This window comes from Eschrichtius robustus, chromosome 18 (genome assembly GCF_028021215.1).
Source record: "Eschrichtius robustus isolate mEscRob2 chromosome 18, mEscRob2.pri, whole genome shotgun sequence".
Taxonomy (NCBI): Eukaryota; Metazoa; Chordata; class Mammalia; order Artiodactyla; family Eschrichtiidae; genus Eschrichtius; species Eschrichtius robustus.
In genome coordinates, this window is record NC_090841.1 from 16984201 (window position 1) to 17003761 (window position 19561).

At 35.4% G+C, this 19561-nt stretch overlaps 1 protein-coding gene across 3 annotated transcripts in view; it reads left to right on the forward strand.

The window, feature by feature from the left end:
• INTS6 (integrator complex subunit 6) overlaps positions 1 to 19561 on the forward strand; it is a 109435-nt gene that overhangs the window by 18297 nt on the left and 71577 nt on the right. For all 3 annotated transcript variants that reach the window (XR_011071000.1, XR_011070999.1, XM_068526643.1), the window contains exon 4: positions 5856 to 5945. Coding sequence is in view for 1 of the 3 variants with exons in the window: in XM_068526643.1 (XP_068382744.1) it covers positions 5856 to 5945 (90 nt within the window). In the remaining 2 variants the exon portion in view is untranslated. The remainder of the gene's footprint in view (positions 1 to 5855; positions 5946 to 19561) is intronic.

The window sequence follows — 19561 nt, forward strand, 5'->3', positions numbered from 1 at the left end:
GATTTCTGTTGGCCATAGCTTTCCTGGCACATAGCAAAATAGCTAGCCAGTAATAGATGTGGGTTAGCCGAAGTTGCTGTCACAGGAGAGAGCCAGAGAGTGGATCTTTGGTGTACATTTTCCCTGCCCTGGGAAAAGTGTAGCATAGACAGGCACTTGGCTGTCTTTCTGGGATTTGTTTAAAGCAATGATAATCATGGTGGAGCATGGTGGCACGGAAAGAAGACTTGAGGCCTTTGGTCCTGCAGCAGAGGTAGCCACTAAAAGGTCTGCTGAATGCTCAGGGCTGCCTTCCTTTCGCTTCAGAAAGACTTGTTTAAGGGTACAGTAAAATTCCTGTGCCTCTTCCCCCTATATTTTAAATTTCTTGGGTAAAACTAAAAATGCTGATTCTGAGAACCAGGTTAGTTTATATTTGAAGGTAAATTAGCCTTGATTTTGCGTTTTCAAAACTATTTTTGCTAAATAACTTGTTTTAACATTTTCAAAAGCATTTTCTTTGCAAAAATGAAATAGGTTTTAGTGGATAAGACCTACTTACTTTAATTATATTCTTTAAGTTTTCTTATTGAGATTTTATGCCTTAATTCGTTTAACATCAGAATACTGTTAAATTATTGAGAGAACTTACGTGAAGTAAAAGTTTTTGTATTTGTCTTTAACAAAACTCTTTTACCTGAGACTTTTGACCAATATTAAAACCAAATTTTCTAAATGACAAGATTTCCATTAGTAAATATCTCTAGAGGTAGAGTATTATACTTTGCACTGTATTTTTTGTTACATGTCTAGATTTCTTTATGCCAAAAACCAGTGAGAGTAAAACATCTGAGTTTAGTTTTGCCAATGGCAAAAGTAAACTTTTAGTCCCTCTACTGGCTGCCTTTGTTGTAGCAGAGCTTAAATTTTTTTTTTTTTTTTCTTTTCAACTCAACTAAGCTAAAGTCTAGCTTTATGACCAAGGTGAATTTTGAGGCAAATTCTAATATGAACTGTCCCCAAATTGAGTGACTTCATAAACATACTTATTAAGAATAAAAATGGAAAGTAGTGACTTTTAAATATAAAGATTTGAGAATTATTAAACTGCAGAGGCTTGGCCCTGAATAGCTAAAAACATTATATTACACTGATTAAATCATAACTTTAGACTTTTGAAATGTTTATTTTTTGTAAAACGTGAAAAAAAATAATCTTGTGATACTGGCAGACAACCAAAAACGTGTTTTAGTTTGCTGGATAAAAGAGAATGTCAGAGAAAGATGCCAGTTACTTACGCGCTTCTGCCAAGAGTAAGTGTACTACCAAAGGCGGAGGAGGAGCAGCCTAAAACTATGCCTAAGAAGCTTCATGGCGCAACATGGTCTGCTCATTTGCTGCAGGTGATTTAGAAATTTACGCTTAGATAAATGTTAAGACAATCAGTTTTATATAGAGGTTGGGATTAACTTTTCCCTGAAGGAAAAAAACCCTCCTTTTGTGTATAAATTACATTCATTAAATCATTATTCTAATTTAAAAAAAAATTTGTTTAGTTTTGGCTGCGTCGGGTCTTAGTTGCAGCACATGGGATCTTCGATGAGGCACCTGGGATCTTTCCTTGCGGCACGCAGACTCTTCGTTGCGGTGCGCAGACTTCTCTCTACTTGTGGTGTGCGGGTTTTCTCTTCTCTAGTTGTGGCGTGTAGGCTACAGGGTGCGTGGGCTCTATTGTTGTGGCGCACAGGTTCCAGAGCGCGTGGGCTCTGTAGTTTTGCAGGACGCGGGCTTTCTAGTTGAGGCGCACGAGCTCAGTAGTTGTGGTATTCAGGCTTAGTTGCCCCGTGGCATGTGGGATCTTAGTTCCCCGACCAGGGATCTAACCCGAGTTCCCTGCATTGTAAGGAGGATTCTTTACCACTGGACCACCAGGGAAGTCCCTCATTATTCTAATTTTTATCATAACTAACACTATTGCTTTTCTTATTGTGATTCTTGACTAAACTCTTTCACCTTAGAAAGGAAGGGCTCTTAGGCACAGTAGGGTTAAGTGAGTAAATAGGTGAAATGAGGATAGCCATATTTTTCTTTACTTTTCTCTGCCTTTGATCTTTACCTGTATTTTCCAAAATTTAAAGTCATTAAAAACTTAATATTTATTTTTTTGTTTGTATGTAAAGTGAAAGTTGATTGAAGTTATATAGTTTTCAAAAGTAAGTGATATCTATCTATCTATATAGCATTTTGTTTTACTGTGTTTTTGCTGGGAGGTGGTATATTGATTTATATATAGAAAAATTGGTAGGTAAGACATCACAGAGCAACAGGAAACCAAGTAATGGAATAGTCCTACTGTATGTAGTTAATTTTACTGCAGATGGAATATAGTAAACCAAACTAATTGTAATAACATTCACTGTTGTGTGACTGTGGCACAACCCAGGTTGGTATAGAATTGTATTCAAGAGAATTTAGCTGCTACCAGTAGGACCTTCAGATGCTGTAGAAAGACCATGCGATTTAGAGTTGGAATCATGTTCTGGCATTGCCAGTTACAATTGTGTGACTTAGGGTTATATTGTTTAATCTCCCTAAACGTTTTACCTCACCAAGTTTTTAGGGTCAAATGAGATAAATATAAGTGCTTTATTGTTATTATCAAGTACCTGGTTATTACAGTAATTTCAGGCATAGACTCTGGGGAGTATTATGTGTATAAGACTCTAGTAAAGTATCAATTGAAAGCTTTGTTGTCAAGGAAAAAGTAACTTTGATTTTAGTGTTTGAATTTAGCTTAAATTTTAATAACTCAGACCTTTTGCTAAATTTTAATACATTTGAACTTGACTTTTAGACATTGTGGTTCTTTAGAAAGTACGTATTAGCTTTTGGGTGGACATCATCATCCGTAAAGTTCTTAATAATTGTAGACCATTGTCGTTTAATTATAAATATGACCAATCCTTCGGCGGATAATTCTGATCGTGTTTACACAGAAATAAGAATAGATGGGTGTCCAATGTTTGATCAGAAAGTATGACTTTGATTTAGGTTAAAATGTAAAGGTGATACAGAGACACTTTTGCAAGTATTTAGTCCATGCTGTAGTGGCATTAACAGATTTGCATGTCAGCCAAAGTAGTTTTAGCTTAAGGGTGAAAGCGAGGTATAGTAGTTTCGAAGATACTAGGACGTCTTGATTTTCTTTATCTCCCTTTGCCAATTTTTGAGCTAAAATGGTATTTGTAGAGACCAGGAGAGGAGAGTTATTATAGGTACATAGGTACGTACGTTTATGATGTGTGAGAGTAGTGATTATGTATCATGCATCTAACACAATCCCTATGTACGGTAGCCACTCAGTAAATGTTTGAATGACAAACATGAATGAATGGACAATGGACGGTTGGACATATGTAGGAAGGAGGTGGTATACCCTTGTAGCCTAGCAAATTGCCATATGTTAAGTTTGGGAAGCACTCATTTATATTGAGGTAAAGGTAAGTAACATCTATATATTTTGAAGCTTGTTGAAGTTTGTGTAGTTCCGAGTGGCTCTGTGAACTTGGGCAGGTCTATATTAGGCTGTAATCAGTGAATCAATGAATATTTAACTGTCCAGTGCTTAGATATTTTGTGCTCAGTGCTGAGGAAGAATTATGACATGATCCTTGCCTTTAGTGTATTCAAACAGGAAACAATAGCAAACAGTACAAGATGGTGTATTTTTTAAGAAATGTAGTAAAAACGCATAACAAAATTTACCACCTTAACCATTTTTAAGTGTAGAGTTCAGTAGTGTTAATTACATTTACGTTGTTGTGTGAGGTGTTGTATATTTAAATTGGAAATATGAGAAGGAGAGGATAAATGCTGTGGGGAAGCGGTATTCAAAATGTACTCCATGAAAGCACTCTAAATCCAATTTTATTTGAGGAAACGTTATATTTATACTTTTATTAATTTAAGTTTGAAAACTACCACTCTTAAAATTTGGAGAAGGAAAGGGCTGAATTATTCAAGGCCAGAGTAATCAGGGAAGGTTTCAAGGCAGAAGAGGAAGACTTAAACTGGGCCTTAAAAAATGATTTGGAATTGGATGGGTTGTGGGCAGGGAAAAGGAAAAGCATTCTTCTTGAGGGAGCCAATCAAAGCTCAGAGGTTGGGAATATGAACATTGGCCGTTTCTCGATTAAAGAGAAGATCTGCATTATGAGAATTTATTGTTTATGTTGGGGGTGAATGGTGTGTAATGTAATGTCTCCCCAAATGTGTTCCATCTGCCATGAATGTTGTAGAGGAGGAGGGGAAGGGAAATTCATGCCTTTCTCCTACAAGGTTCTAGTAACATTTGAATGTGACTGTGCGTTTGAGAGCTTAAAAGGTTATATCCAACATATTTTAATTTTATATGACCAGAGGAAGTTTTCTCTACCTGGAACCATTGTTTCTTGGACACCAGTCTGAAAACTGTATATGCCACTTACATACACTTTTTTGACTTGATCAAGAAATTTAATATACCAGATACCCCCTGCTCCCACCTTATGATTAGGTTATAATCACAGTTACCGTATGTGAAAAGTGTTGGTAAACTCATTCAACAAATACGGAGTATGTACTGTAATCTGCTAATGACTGAGAGTTATATAAATGTAAGGAAAATGTTACAGAACCATAAGATATTACATGCATATAACCCTTCTACATTCTTGCTATTCTATGTATGGTCAGTGAACATTAGCGTCTCCTAGCCTGCAGTCTTGTTAGAAATGCGAAACCTTAGTCTTTGTCCCAGACTTATTGAACCAGAGCCTGCATTTTATTAAGATCACCAAGTGATTCATATGCCCATTAAAGTGTGCATTTGTCGTATGCTGTTTTACATCATATCCAACACAACTTTGTTCTGTCCTTTCTTGAACACTATTAGTAGCAGAGAATTTGATACCTTTGATTTCCAGCTTAGGGTTTACCCTCTTGAAACTTCTACCCTCTGGTCATGGTTTTGCCTTAAAGAGTTGTACAGAATCTGCTTCAGTATCTCAAATGAGAGTCATTTATATGTAAAAGATAAGCTTATGTTTATCTGAGTCCCTACCAAAATGTGTCACCTAGAATTGATCACAGTACTCATAGAGTGACTTGGCCAGAGATTTGAATGGAAGTTATTGAAGTTATTTCACCTTAACTATAGAGCATTTTAAGAGCTCTGTGCCACTGTGTTCCATTGCCTCCGCTGCTGTTGTTTTTTTACTCCTCTCGCCAAGCAGTTTCTTTAAGTAGCCATCCTTCTTACTTTTAACTTTTCATATTGGACTGTTCTTAAATTTTGCTAAGCTCAGGGTAGGCCTAGTGTTTCTTTGGAACCAGCTCTTAGAGCCTTTCCATACCTAGTCACTTGGTTAGATACTTTGATTATAGGCATAGATTACTTGGTAAAGGATCACCTAGTATTTTGCTTTCCTCTTTAAGAAGTTTCTAAAGAAAATTATTATTTTAATTTGTAATATCTAGATATGTCAAATCATTAGAATTGAAATGTAGGGTCCCTTTTAAGAAATTAAATACTTTTAGTTAGTTACATAAATATAGATGCTCACTGTAAAAATTAATACAATACAAAAATGTAGAAAGAAGTGAAAAATCCATTTTTTCCTCTTTCTAATTCTAACCCTTCAAGGTTAACCTCTGTTTAGTTTACATTTCCTTCTAAACCTTTTTAAAAAATGTACAAAAGGTATGTGCTATAAATAAAATTTAAAAACAAGAAAGGGGGATTTATATACTGTTCTGAAAATTAACTTTTTACTCAGAATAGAATAATTAAGCTGATCTCTAGACCTTAATACGATCAATGTGTTTTTTGACTTTAGGGAAGAAACCCTTTTTTTTTGGAGCCAGCAATAATTATTACAATTACTGATGGGAGCAAGTTGACTACTACCAGTGGAGTCCAGGATGAGGTAAGTTATGTTTATATCAGCATGGATTATGCAAATGCAGTTGAAAAATCTTTATTTATGTGTACATGGTAGGATATTGAAACCTTAAGTAGGTTCTCTCTTTATTTGATGCAATCTAGAGTCATCTGGCTCCTAGAACTCATTTACCTTCTCTGTTGTTTGTAGCAGTGGCCTCTAAATTTTCTTGAATAGGAATCCCTTCTGTGAAAAATTTTGGAGCCTACCACCCATCTCAATTATATATGTATTTTTGAGTTTATGTGAGGGTCACAGTGTCAGTTCATATAGTAAATTTAGTAAAATGAGTTCTTATTTTCAGGCTAAAAAAATGGAGACAGCATTCTAATAATTTCTTCCCATATTTCAGTGGTTTGTCATGTGTACTGCACTATGGAGATTCCTAGACTAGAGTACAGCAAAGCCAAGAGGAGGTTAAAACTAGGAAAAGTGAAGGTGTTTGGGCATTTTAATTCTAAGTCAAATACCGTATAAATAATTTATAGCTAACCTCACGTATTCTCTACTAGCATGCATTGTGCAGAGTTGGTTGTGTGTGATGTGATAGGGTGAGTGCCAGAGGTTTATTTTAACTTTAAGCTGTTCTTAGTTTAGTATTTAAACTGCTCTTTTTTTTGTTGTTGAGGCATGCGGGATCTTTCGTTGCGGTGCGTGGGCTCTTTGTTGTGGTGCGCAGGCTTCTCTCGAGTTGTGGCGTGTGGGTTTTCTCTTCTCTAGTTGTGGTGCACAGGCTCCAGGGCGCGTGGGCTCTGTAGTTTGTGGCTCGCAGGCTCTAGTTGAAGTGCACGAGCTCAGTAGTTGTGGCACATGGGTTTAGTTGCCCCTCAGCATGTGGGATCTTAGTTCCCTGACCAGGGATTGAACCCGTGTCCCCTGCATTGCAAGGCAGATTCTTTACCACTGGACCACCAGGGAAGTCCCTGAACATTGCTTTTGAACATGTCGTTTATTAAAATAGGTTGATGTAGAAAGGAGATGGTTTAGGCTACTCTCTTTACTGCTTGCATTTGATTTAGAATCTTAATTTTAATTCTCACTGTATTTACACACGGTTTGATTAAGTAGGAAGAGTGTAGTCTTTAAGTTCAGTAATTTTTAGAAATACTTTCGTTTGTGTGACATTGCGGAATGCAGATTGGATATGGAGTCAGGACACGTGGTTTCTAGTCATTGTTCAACTACTTTCTAGCAGTGAAGTTTGTATCAGTTACCTAGCTTCCCTAAATTTCTATCCTTGTTCGTGAAATAAAAGTGATAATTCTTGCCTTACCTCATAGGGTTGTTGGAAGACTGAAATGAAATAATGTATATGAAAGTGCTTGGTAGGCTGTAATGAAAAGAACAACTGTATTGTTCTATCATGAAGCATTGGAACTAGTAAAGAATTGTTATTGCCTGATCTTGACTTGAGGGGAAGAGAGCCAGAATTATTTTGTTTGAGCAGTTGATGTTGAAGGGAGTTTAGGATATAATTCATAGAGAAACAGTTGAAAAATTTAGGTAGATTAAAATTCATAATTAAATAATTTATAGTCTATACATAATTAGTAGCCTTGGAACACTCCATAGCTGAACTTAATGGATTTTGGGGCTTTCTTAAACTTAGTTGATGTGTATAGCCAATTATATCCTGCCACTAGCAGGAACAGATAGACATTGATTATATACATGAACAATCAATATGTTGTTTAACTTTAAAATTGAAGCTCTCAAACTGATTTTTCCCACTTTACCTTCCTTTTGAAAAATTTGACTGAGAGAAAGATTGAGATATCAATAATCAGGTCAGAAATACTAATGATTTTGTTTTGTAGTTATGATGACTACAATGGTATTTCTCCTTTATATTTATATTTACATTTATATTTATATTTATATTCCTACGTGTGAGATTATCCATTCAAGGTGCTCTGGTCTTACCACCTTTGTAGAAATGCCCTTTGGGGTACAGTATATTTTGTTCCCATATATCTGGATCTGGTTTGTTTGTAATATTTGTTTCATAGGACCTCCTCTAGCTTTAAAAAATATCTTGAAATATACGTGGATGTTGGAATTGCTCACCTTTCTTCCTAGGTCCTTGGGAAAGATATTGGAGAAATAGACCTATGTGTTTATAATAACCTAAAACTCCTTGCTAGTAAAGTGGGGAAGATTTTCCTGTGGGCCAGGAGCTTACCTTTTAGTTCTCTTATATCTTCTACAATATTTAGCATAGTTCTGAGAACAGAGCTTATATTTTAAAAATATTGATTATAAATATTGTTGTATTGAGTCTGGTAGTCATCAAGATCAAAATTGATCACTGCTACTTCTTATCTGAGGTGGAAGAGTCATTTGTTATAAGGCAAAGGTTTATTTTGGATATGCGGTTGGAACATAGGTCTCTGAGTTGTGTTGGGTTTCAAGTTTAGGAGTTTCTTCGATCATCGGCATGTTTGGTTCTTAATGTTCCAACAAGACTCATTTTTTGGGCCAGAGGATGTACCCTATATGTGTATATTGTGGAAGCTTAATTTTTAAAAAATTTTATTTTATTAATTTTTTTATATAGCAGGTTCTTATTACCTATTTTATACATATTAGTATATATATATATATATATATATGTCAATCCTAATCTCCCAATTCATCCACCACCATCCGCGCCCCCGCTCCCCGCCACTTTCCCCCCTTGGTGTCCATATGTTTGTTCTCTACGTCTGTGTCTCAATTTCTGCCTTGCAAACCAGTTCATCTGTAACATTTTTCTAGATTCCACATATATGTGTTAATATACAGTATTTGTTTTTCTCTTTCTGACTTACTTCACTCTGTATGACAGTCTCTAGGTCCATACACGTCTCTAAAAATGACCCAATTTCGTTCCTTTTTATGGCTGAGTAATACTCCATTGTATATATGAACCACATCTTCTTTATCCATTTGTCTGTCAATGGGCATTTAGGTTGCTTCCATGACCTGGCTATTGTAAATAGTGCTGCAATGAACATTGGGGTGCATGTGTCTTTTTGAATTATGGTTTTCTTTTGGTATATGCACAGTAGTGGGATTGCTGGAATGCTGGTCTCTTCTAGTCCAAGTAATTAAATTATGTTATTCATTTTGAGGAGAATTATCAATTTATAAGAAGCATAAAGATGCTTTTTGGTTTGCTTTTGTGTTTGTGCGTGTGTATGTGTGTGTATGCATGTGTGTGGTTCATGTGATCGATATTGTTGTAATTTCTACTAGGAGATAACAAGCAGAATGTTCCCTTTGCCTCTTTCTCTTCCGTTCTCTTAATGTTTGCCTTTGGCAAAACTTGATTCTTTTTAAAGATTTATTGAATGAGTGATTGTGTTGATGATTTCCACGTTAGGTATGTGTATAATTCTTGATTACCAGTGACTGCTATTAATGTGACCTGTTACTGTTTATGGAGTTTTGCGTCCCACCCATACAATACCCTTTGCTTACGAGTTATATTATCTCACATAGTGTATTTTATCTGTTCTGCCAGTGCTATTTTTCAGGCATAAGTGTTCCTGCTGCTTTGAAATCATCCTTATGGCATATAAGGAAACATGGAGCTCATCTAGTATTACTTTTTATTTTACAAATGAGGAAATTGAGATCCAGGGAGGCAAAGTAATTTGCTGAAGGTTATAACATTTATTATTGCCAAATTCTGGATTAGAATTGATCTAAATTCTAAAGACATCCCAGCCCCTCAAGACCCAGTGCTTTTTCCCTGATGCTATCTACAGTCTTTCTGTTTGATTCTATTATTGTATGTTCTGGAAATTTACGTTCTATTTACCTGATTTCCTGTTTGTCTGCTTCTGTTTTCTATACATTTGTGACGTAGGTATTATGTTCTTATTCACTCAGTGTCCCTTGAATGACTATTATGACCTGGGCATTTCTAGTCAGTGAAGATAACAAAGATGAATAGGGTGGATTTCTGGTTCTTAAGTTCACAGTCTTATGGGGGAGGATTACCTATTAAGTGGTTTTATGAATGATAAACTAGAGATGCCTACTAGGTGTATGGGAGCGCTAAAGAGGGAGGGGAGGGTTAATATTACCTATCTTGTACATACGTCAAATCCTGTGTAATGTGAATTTTTATAGTCATTTTAATTTTGATTAAATGCAAAGATCTTGTGGATGATTTGGTATAGGATGTGGCTCATAGATTATATCTGTGAAAGTTATAGAGAAACCTGGTACAAAGTTGTTTTGAGTGTAGAAAATAGTTAATGGAAAAACTTGGTGCCATAGTGCCTCCTGACCTGGCTAAATTTGTACAGGCCGGAATGATCTAATTACTTATAACTTGTTTGTCAAAATAATGTAGGGATACCATTTCCTCTGTGACGGTTCATCATTTAGCAGTATGTTAGGAATTACAAGAGAAACAGTGTGTATTATGGACAAAAATCCTGAGCTGTATGAAATCATTTTACCTTAATTTATGATTTTAATGATATTTTTTGGCCTTATTTAATAAAAGTCCAGGCCATTGTCGGAATTGTTCATGAGTGTGTTTTAGTGTAGTGTTTTTTGGATAACTCTGTAGGACTTTTGATGACTGCTTGTGATGGAAGAGTATGTGTGTATTTTTTGACTTTTTTTCTTTTTAAATGTAGCTATTTGGTAAAACTGGTTGTTTACCGTATTTTCACTTATGAGCTCTGAGTTAGATGGGACTTTGAATTCTGATACACGAGAAATCTATATTTCTTATTGCCATAATAGTCATCTTTGGTGGTTTTTTTTTTTTTTTTCATCTTTGGTGTTGATAAACATACTTGTGGTCATATACTCATAATACCATTTATCATGTTATGTTACTAATGTATCAAATGTTTTGGTAGAATCACCAAATTTTAATTAGAGTTATTGAAAAAAATTTTTTTTCTGGTTTTTATTGCTTGCAAAGATCTTCTCGAGTACTCTTTTGCAGTGGAAAACTATTCTGTGCTATGATTCCAGGAACACGTGTCTAACTATATTGCTCAATAAAGTAGTCAGAAGAAATCCTGCCAGTACCTTCTTGGTGATGAATGACATTCCAGGATCATGTAGCAGTTAGTTTTCTCTTCCTTGAAAGTGCTAATAGTAGTGTTATCTTTCAAATATTGAGATTTGCTGAAGATTTTTTCTGCATCTCTTTATCAGTTATGATTGCCCTGGAGGCTAACATTTTAGAGAAGATATTTGCAGTCAAAAAAACCTGTTGGCTTTTGGCATTAAAAATTTTGCCTTATGAGTTTTCCCAGCTTTTTAAGACAAACTAGGACAGCTACTTTCATAACTGCTTGGAAGATGTTCAGAAAGTGCACATGTTTGTAGAAAGAGAAATGTCTGAGTAACCTCAACTGTGTGTTCAAGTGGCTATAGTTTGGGGTCTTATCTTTCAACTTGTCAGTTCTCAAAAGTTGATGCAGAAGTCCCATCAGTCTTTGAGATGTGGACTGGTATTAGTGATTTTTCTGGATCATTCTGGGCAATGTTTAATGGTTTTATCTCTTGTAAGGATAATCTATAATTAGGATCTATAATTACAGTTTGTATTTAACTCTTCATGATATATACTGATTAAAAGACAATCCAGAATTTTTAAATCTGTTTCTACTATCTGAAATAATTCAGAAACCCCATCTCCCCCCACCATAAAATATTTGTATTTCACTAAAGTCACCAAAAATATGTGCCTTAAGCTGTCAAAACTATTTTAATTGTGTCTACAAAGATTTTTAAACACATATTTAAAATTGTTGTTGTTTCCCAGTACACTTAGAATTTGGGGGAATTTTCTCTTTATTTTTTTCTTTTTCAAAAAGACTTCTAAGGAATCTTGAGGGACGTCATTGTAGTATGATAGACTGTATTAAACAGATCTGTGTGTAAATTCGTTTCTGAGTTTTCATTATCAAGATTAGCTCCTGTCTTACTGATTTGTGATTCAAATGTTCTAAACATATGTGTAACACTACTATATAAATATGTTAGTCTCTATTAATTAACTTTCCAAGAACATTTACTAAGAATTTGTTGGATATAGATCATTTGCATTTTCTTTTTTACCCATATTTTTGACTGTGTTCTCTCAACCCCTTACTTCTGGTGTGCTATAGAAATGTATGATATCTACAATTATTATTATTTGAAAATATGTAATTATAATAAAAATGCATAATTAAAAGAAGTTGATGATATATTTCAATTTAATACCTGTAGTGAATTTTCAGCAATTCACACTTGCAATACTCTTTTTGAAAGAACCTTTTTTCAAGGTCATGTGCAAAGAAAAACTCTTAAGGATTGCCTCTAGACAGACACTATAATAGAATAATTAAAAGGAAATACTGGCTGATCATTCTTTAGTGAAGCTGTATGGCTACAGTTACTCATCTATTATCTAGAATTCTGTGTTAAGATATATCAAAATAGTTTTTATTTCAGAGGGTGAAGCATTTATTAGCCTGTCAGAACCAATAAGCAATAAGAGATGCTACACATGTAAGAAAAATTTCATTTAGAGATGTTTCTATTATTCTTCTGATGCTAGCTCTTACATATATAAACTACTGATATTTAGAAAAGTTGTTTTCAAATGGCTGCATCAAAATCACCTAAGTGTTTTATAAAATATACATGCCTCAGCTCTAATTCTGGAAATTTTGCTTCCATTGATCTGGGCAGGGACCTGGGAATCTGTATTTTTGGATGTGTCTAAGTTGATTCTGATGCACAGTCAGGGCTAGAAACCATAGTTTTAGAACATAACTACAAATATATATATTTTAAAACTACAAAAAATACATGTGAAAATGAACAACTTTAACAAAACAAGATAAAACTGTTTTTGAGGTACATGGCCAGCAATATGTTTTGTTTAAGGTAAAAATTAATTCTTGACCTTTAGAATTGTTAAACTTGGGAATTGGGTGTCCAAGGGATATGGAATAGGTCTTCTGTGAATATTTTTTTTATTGTGTTTGATATGACTTAGAATCACTTATTGGATAGCCCTCAAATATTAACTTCTGTACCAACTGCAGTCAGTCTTTAGTTACTGCATATGGTATGCTGTATTGAAGAGGACTCTTAGACCCTGAGAATGAGAATAGGGTAGAGGAGAAGAGGGTAAAAAAGGGGGAGTAATTAATTCATATTATATATCATGTGCTTGCTATATCTGTCTTAGGAGTTTTTATCGAAAGGACTACATAGTTTTCTCTTAACCTTACTACGCTTTAATTCCTGATTTGGATGTTCATAACTAGCATTATTTTTTTTAAAGTTTATATATACATAGAATTGGTGATAGTTACACTTAATTTTTGCTTTCTAGAGAGTTGCTGCTAAAATACCCTTCCATAATGAATTGTTCCAATTTTGAATGCTTAAAGTATATTTTAGATTAATTCAGCAATGATTTTTCTTGTGCTGCATAGTGACTTTGGTTGTGTACAAGAATAGTGGCACACCATACATTTATATTTAGTACTGCTATATTCTAGGTACTGGGGACACAAAGATGGAATTAAGCAAGGCTTTTGCCCCCTAGAAAACATATTATCTTTCAAGATAGGAAAGTAAATAAGCATTTTTAACACTCTAAGATAAATCTCATGGCAGAAATAAAGAGAGAAGCTAAGTTTTGAGGAATGAGTAAGGAATTGAGCCATGACATTGCAGGAAGAGGGAACAGTGTATATATAAAAGTATGAAGGCATGAGAACAGTATATTGGGAACCTATAAATTCTATGAGTGGAATATGGTCAGTGTAGGTAGGAGAAGTGGATGCTTGAAGTGTAGGTAGAGGCCAGATGAAACCATCCTAAGGAGACTGGACATCATTCTGTTAACATTTGCAGAGGAGGTATTGAAGATATTAAGCAGATGAGTCACACGATCAGATTTGCATTTTAGTAAGTGTACTTTGCTAGAATGTGAAAGAAGATAGATTTGAAGGATGGTAAACTGGGAAGAATTAGCAGACTACATGCAACAACCCAGGAAAAACATGGGGTGTGCTAAAACTAAGCCAGCGCCAAACAGGGAGGCAGAAGTCTGAGAGATTCATAGGTTTTCATAGGTGTGCTAGGCAGGTCCTCAGGGACGGTAAGGGAGAAGAAAAAAGCAAAGTGTCTGACAGGGTTCTGAACCCAGGGTCCCTGCTTGGGCTTCAGAGGGTTCTGTAAATTCCCTGAAATCTTATCCAGACATTGTCTAGATATATATGCACAGTTTTCTGGGGGACAGAGGTCTCTAGCTTTAATCATATTCTCACACAAGTAAAAACAAAACAAAACCCACGGTTTTAGTAGTATTTTGAGGTTTTCAACTTGGGAATCTATGTGTGGATATTATTGGCAGTGGTGACTGAGATGGGGTTATTGGATAAGTAGTAGAAAAGAATATAAAATAATTGATCAAGTATCATTAACTTCAGGGTACAAATGTATTAAAGGAGTTATGAGCCAACTTTTTAAACAGTAAACTTAAAGACTTTTTCTTGCCTTTTAACATTATGTCTTAGGAAAAGTATTTTGTATTTAAAAACAGAAATAAGCAGAATTTTATCTCTGGGTTCTGATAGAATTTTTATTTTGAAGATTAAATAAATAATTGTTGTCATCTTATTATTTATTTATCAGATCTTTAAGTTGTTTTGTTCAAGGCCATAATGTAAACATCTTCAAGCGCTTATTTTAAACAAGCATGAACATTGATAGTCAGAATGCTAGGACAAGAGCATTGTGTCAGGTGATATACCTTGTAGTAGTGTCAAGTCATTTAAAGAGGATGGAAGCGTAATTCCTTTTCTGTTCAACAGTATGTAATTTAAGATTGGCTTTGACTGCATTGGCAGTTTCTGCCAATTAAACTCAGTTCAAGTCAGTCTGTTAGGTGTATTTCATGCCTCTCTAAGTCAGATTACAATTTGAGAGCATGAAAAAGCTGAGTACTTGGTCTCCTGATGGGGCACACTGACCTAAGCCTGAGGGTGTTAGTCTTTTATAAATACCTTCATTATATTATTTAGCTGTGTTCCATAAATAGCTGTTTTATATAACTTCCACTTTGAATTGTTCTTTTCAGATGTAATGCAATAGATTTACAATTTTTTAGGTTTGCGTATTAGGAATAAACGTGCATTGACTGGAACGATACTGAAACTATGATCTTTACATCAAGGCAAGGCTACATTTTGATCTAGACAAGGCTGTTTTGGTATATTTTTCCCCACGCTCTGTCTTTTCAGGTTGAATTACTGATTTTTCCCCTTTGTTTTGTTTGTTGTGGTTTTGATGTTTTTTTTCCTTTCAGCTAAAGGAGCAGTCCAGTGGTTTTCAAGAAGTGCCAAAGTGCACTGACTGTCTCATGATGACTGGTGCCTCAGGGAGGGTCATGATTCCTGGATACAGGATCGACCTGATCCTGGATGTCACTTCAAGCAGTCAGATCGTGGGGAAAAGCCTTGTCTAATGGCTAGCCTTCCTCAAAAGTCTGATGCTAGTCATCTCGGAAGGCCTCAGAAAGAGCCTTAAAGGTGAGCAGAGTAGAGTGTAGTTCTCTCTGGGGGCTGTTAATATTTGTTGGAGAATATGATTCAACACAGAATGACAACCCTGACCTGACAAATCCAGGTTCAGTTGGTAAATTTAGTTTATAAATTTGTTGAGGATGGTGATCAGGCCTCAACTTTTGACTTATTAGAAACCATCTTCCTAACCTTAAGATCTATAAAGGGAGGAATTTGGTATTTCCTGGGCCCTTCAGAACCTTAGGTTAGTATCTGTTGTCTTAAATGGAAACAGCCTACTATCACAACTAAGGAACACTTTAGTTACAAAATTGCATTATGTTAAATACCCATGGATTAAAAAAAATGTAGTGAAGTATTCTCTTAGTTTATATGTTTATCATATATTGATTATATATCAGACAATTGGGCTTCAGGGCTTGGAAGGGCAAATTGGCATTTGATTTGTCTGTTACACTGATTTTTTTAAAAAACAGCCACTTTTGAAGCAGTTTGGATTTATGTAACACATATTTGGTTGCATTCAACTTGAAGAATTAGTACTACCTGCATCATTTGAGTAACATTTTTAACCCCATAAAAGATTCTTTAGAGATGTTTTGAGCATTTTGTTTTGGAAAATATTTAATTCTAGGCCTCTTTCTCTTGTCCTTTGAAGTACTTACAGAACCTAATTGTTCATATAATAATCTTGATTGCTAAATTTTCAATAGACTCTAAAACTTGTCTGTCTTAATAAGACTTTCTAGATTTTTGTTTAAAAAATTTTTTTTAATTGAGTCACTTATATTAGTAAAAAAATAATATGGGCATGCACAATCCCCAATGTATGTGTGTACATTTTTACATTTAGAAATTATATATATCACGATGTATTAATATTAGAAAACATATACAAAAGTAAGAATTTTAAAAGATGAGATGAAAAAACTTATATAAAGGGAGTTCTGATATTTCCCCCCGCCACGCATCATGATGTATTTCGGGTTGACAAAGTCTTTTTAAAGGCCAGATAGTAAATATTTTAGGCTTTTCAGCCCATATGGTTTCTGTTGGAACTACTCAACTCTGCTGTTGTAGGGTAAAAGCAGCCACAGACAATACATTAAACAAATGAGCATGGCTGTTTTCAATAAAATTTTATTTACTGAAACAAGCTGTGGGCTGGATTTGGCTGGAGGACCATAGTTTGTTGACCCCTGGAGTATACCCTGTTTTGCAGACCACTGCCCTAGACTTTGCAATTGTGTTATTACTACTTCTGTTAGATCCTTTCACCATCAGTTTTAAGAGTACAGTTGATCTTCCTTATTGAAGTGAGCAGAAGAATATTAGTAGTCAGAATGTACTGTTTAATTGAACAGATCCTTCTTGAATACCAGTGATGTTCAGACATAAGGTTAGGTGCTGGGATGAGTTTGGTAAGAGAGATAGGTAAACAGTTGTGGCATGGTGTAAGAAGTAATTTGATTACAGCACAAGCTGCTGAGAAAGTGAGGCTGGCTCTGGGAAATGATGTATTAAGTTGGACTTGAAAACTTAATGCAAATTTGTGAAGTAGATGAGTTCAAAGGCATAAAGGTGATAGAAGAGAGCATGGGAGAACCATATATACCTCAATAACTGATTGCTGGCAGAGTTTTCAAGAAAGAAGCAATAGGGAATGAGACTGGACAGATCAACATGGCTCATAGTATGTGCTCCGCCAAGGAGCTTGAACTTTGCCTTACAGGTTGATGGTAATTGTTGAAGAGATTTTAGCAGAGGAAGAAGTGATCAGATTTGAATTTTAGAAAGATAGTGGCAGTAGTGTGGAGTATACGAGGAGTAAATATTTTCGGTAACTTTTTTTTTTTTTTAACCTCTTTGTAAAAGAGGACACAAATTGTTTGTGGGTTGTTTTATACCAGAAATAAAATAAAGAAACTTGGAATATTATTTAGCAACGAAAATGAATGAACTATTGACATGCTACAATGTGGATGAACCTCCAGAACATTATGCTAGGTGCAAAAGACCACATGTTGTATGATTCAGTTTTTACATTTTATGGAATGTCCATAAAATAGATTAGTGGTTGCCTGGGAATGGACTGGGGACTCACTGCAAATGGGCGCAAGTGATCTTTTCAGGGTGTTGGAAATGGTCTAAAACTGGATGGTGGTGGTAGTTGTACAACTCTGTAAATTTACTAAAAATAATTGGATTGGGCACTTTTTTTTAATTGAAGTAGAGTTGATTTACAATGCTGTGCCAATATCTGCTGTACAGCAAAGTGTCTCAGTTATACACATAGAGACATTCGTTTTTAAATACTCTTTTCCATAATGGTTGATCCCAGGAGGTTGGATATAGTTTGGATTGGATACTTCTTAAGATGGGTGCATTTTATGGTAGGTAATTATATCTCAATAAAGTTGTTAAAGACCTCACTTTTTTTTTTTTTTTTTTTGGCTGTGTTGGGTCTCCGTTGCTGCACGCGGGCTTTCTCCAGTTGCAGCGAGCAGGGGCTACTCTTCGTTGCAGTGCGCGGGCTTCTCATTGCAGTGGCTTCTCCCGTTGCGGAGCATGGGCTATAGGCACTCGGGTTTCAGTAGTTGTGGCACGCGGGCTCCAGAGCGCAGGCTCAGTAGCTGCGGCGCACGGGCCCAGTCGCTCCGCGGTATGCGGGATCCTCCCGGACCAGGGCTCGAACCCGTGTCCCCTGCATTGGCAGGCGGATTCCCAACCACTGCGCCACCAGGGAAGCCCAAAGACCTCACTTTTGAAATTTGTTGGATGAAACATATTGCTGATTCCCAAGTAATTGCTCTTTCCTCTGAACAAATATTGATCTTAAGCTGCTGGAACCAAAAAAAGGTGTTTTTTTTTCCTCCTAAACTTAAAGGGTATACATTGTAACTACAGAGTTAATTGTAGGAACTACCAACTAAATAAATCACATTGTTACTAAATTTTATAGAATTCACTTTGACTTTAATATTTTAAATTTTCCTTTCCTTATTAAATATCATATGAGGAGAACCTTCTTAAGTGGAATATTGGATAATATTAAAAAGCTAGAAGTAGCGTAAGGGAAATTTACTCCCCCCGCCCCCCTTTTTTTTCCTCCAAGGAAATAATTGCTAAAGGAAAAACCTGAAGTTTGATGATTTAAAATTTATAAGTTGTTTCCTCAGTCTTAACAGTTATAGAAAATGGAGTACAAAGCAATTGGAAAATAGTTAATTTTACTGAAATATTTATTGAGGGCCTACTATGTGCTAGGCACTGTTTTTTAGAAACAGATTATGAAAGGTTCTTACTATGTTACTTTCATTCCTGGCTGCCAAAATTTATGAGGTTGAGTCGTAATCATTAAGAAAATATGTACAGAACTTAATTATTTTACCTTTTATTGTTTACAAGGTAATTTCACATCTCACTTAATTCCTAATTCTGCGAGAGTAAGGGAAATGAGTCTTGTAGTATAGCCGATTCCCAAGTAAGAGCCGGAGCTGGGACTTGACCATTGGTGTTTATTTTTACTTCAAGTCCATTGCTCTTTACGTGCTAGTGTGGGATTTAAACAAACAAACAAACAAACAAAACCCCACCACCACCACCAACAGTACAGTACTGCATAAGGATAGGCATATAGATCAATAGATAAAATCAAGAGTCAAGAAACAAACCATACATTTATGGTCAATTGATTTTCGAAAAGGGAGACAAGATAGTTTAATGGGGAAAGAATAATCTTTTCAAGCAGTGGTACTGAACAACTGAATATCCACATGCAAGAGAGTGAGGTTAGACTCTTACCTGACACCATGTACAAAAATGAAATCAAAATGGGTGGGCAGCCTAAATGTGAGAGCCAAAACCCTTGAGAGAAAAAACATAGGCGTAAATTTTGATGACGTTGGATTAATTAGGCAGTGGTTTCTTAGACATGACACCAGAAACACAACCAAAGGAAAATTAGATAAATTTGACTTCATCAAAATTAAAAGCATTTGTGCTTCAAAGGATACTGTGAGGAAAAGATAGTAACAGGAGAAAATATTTGCA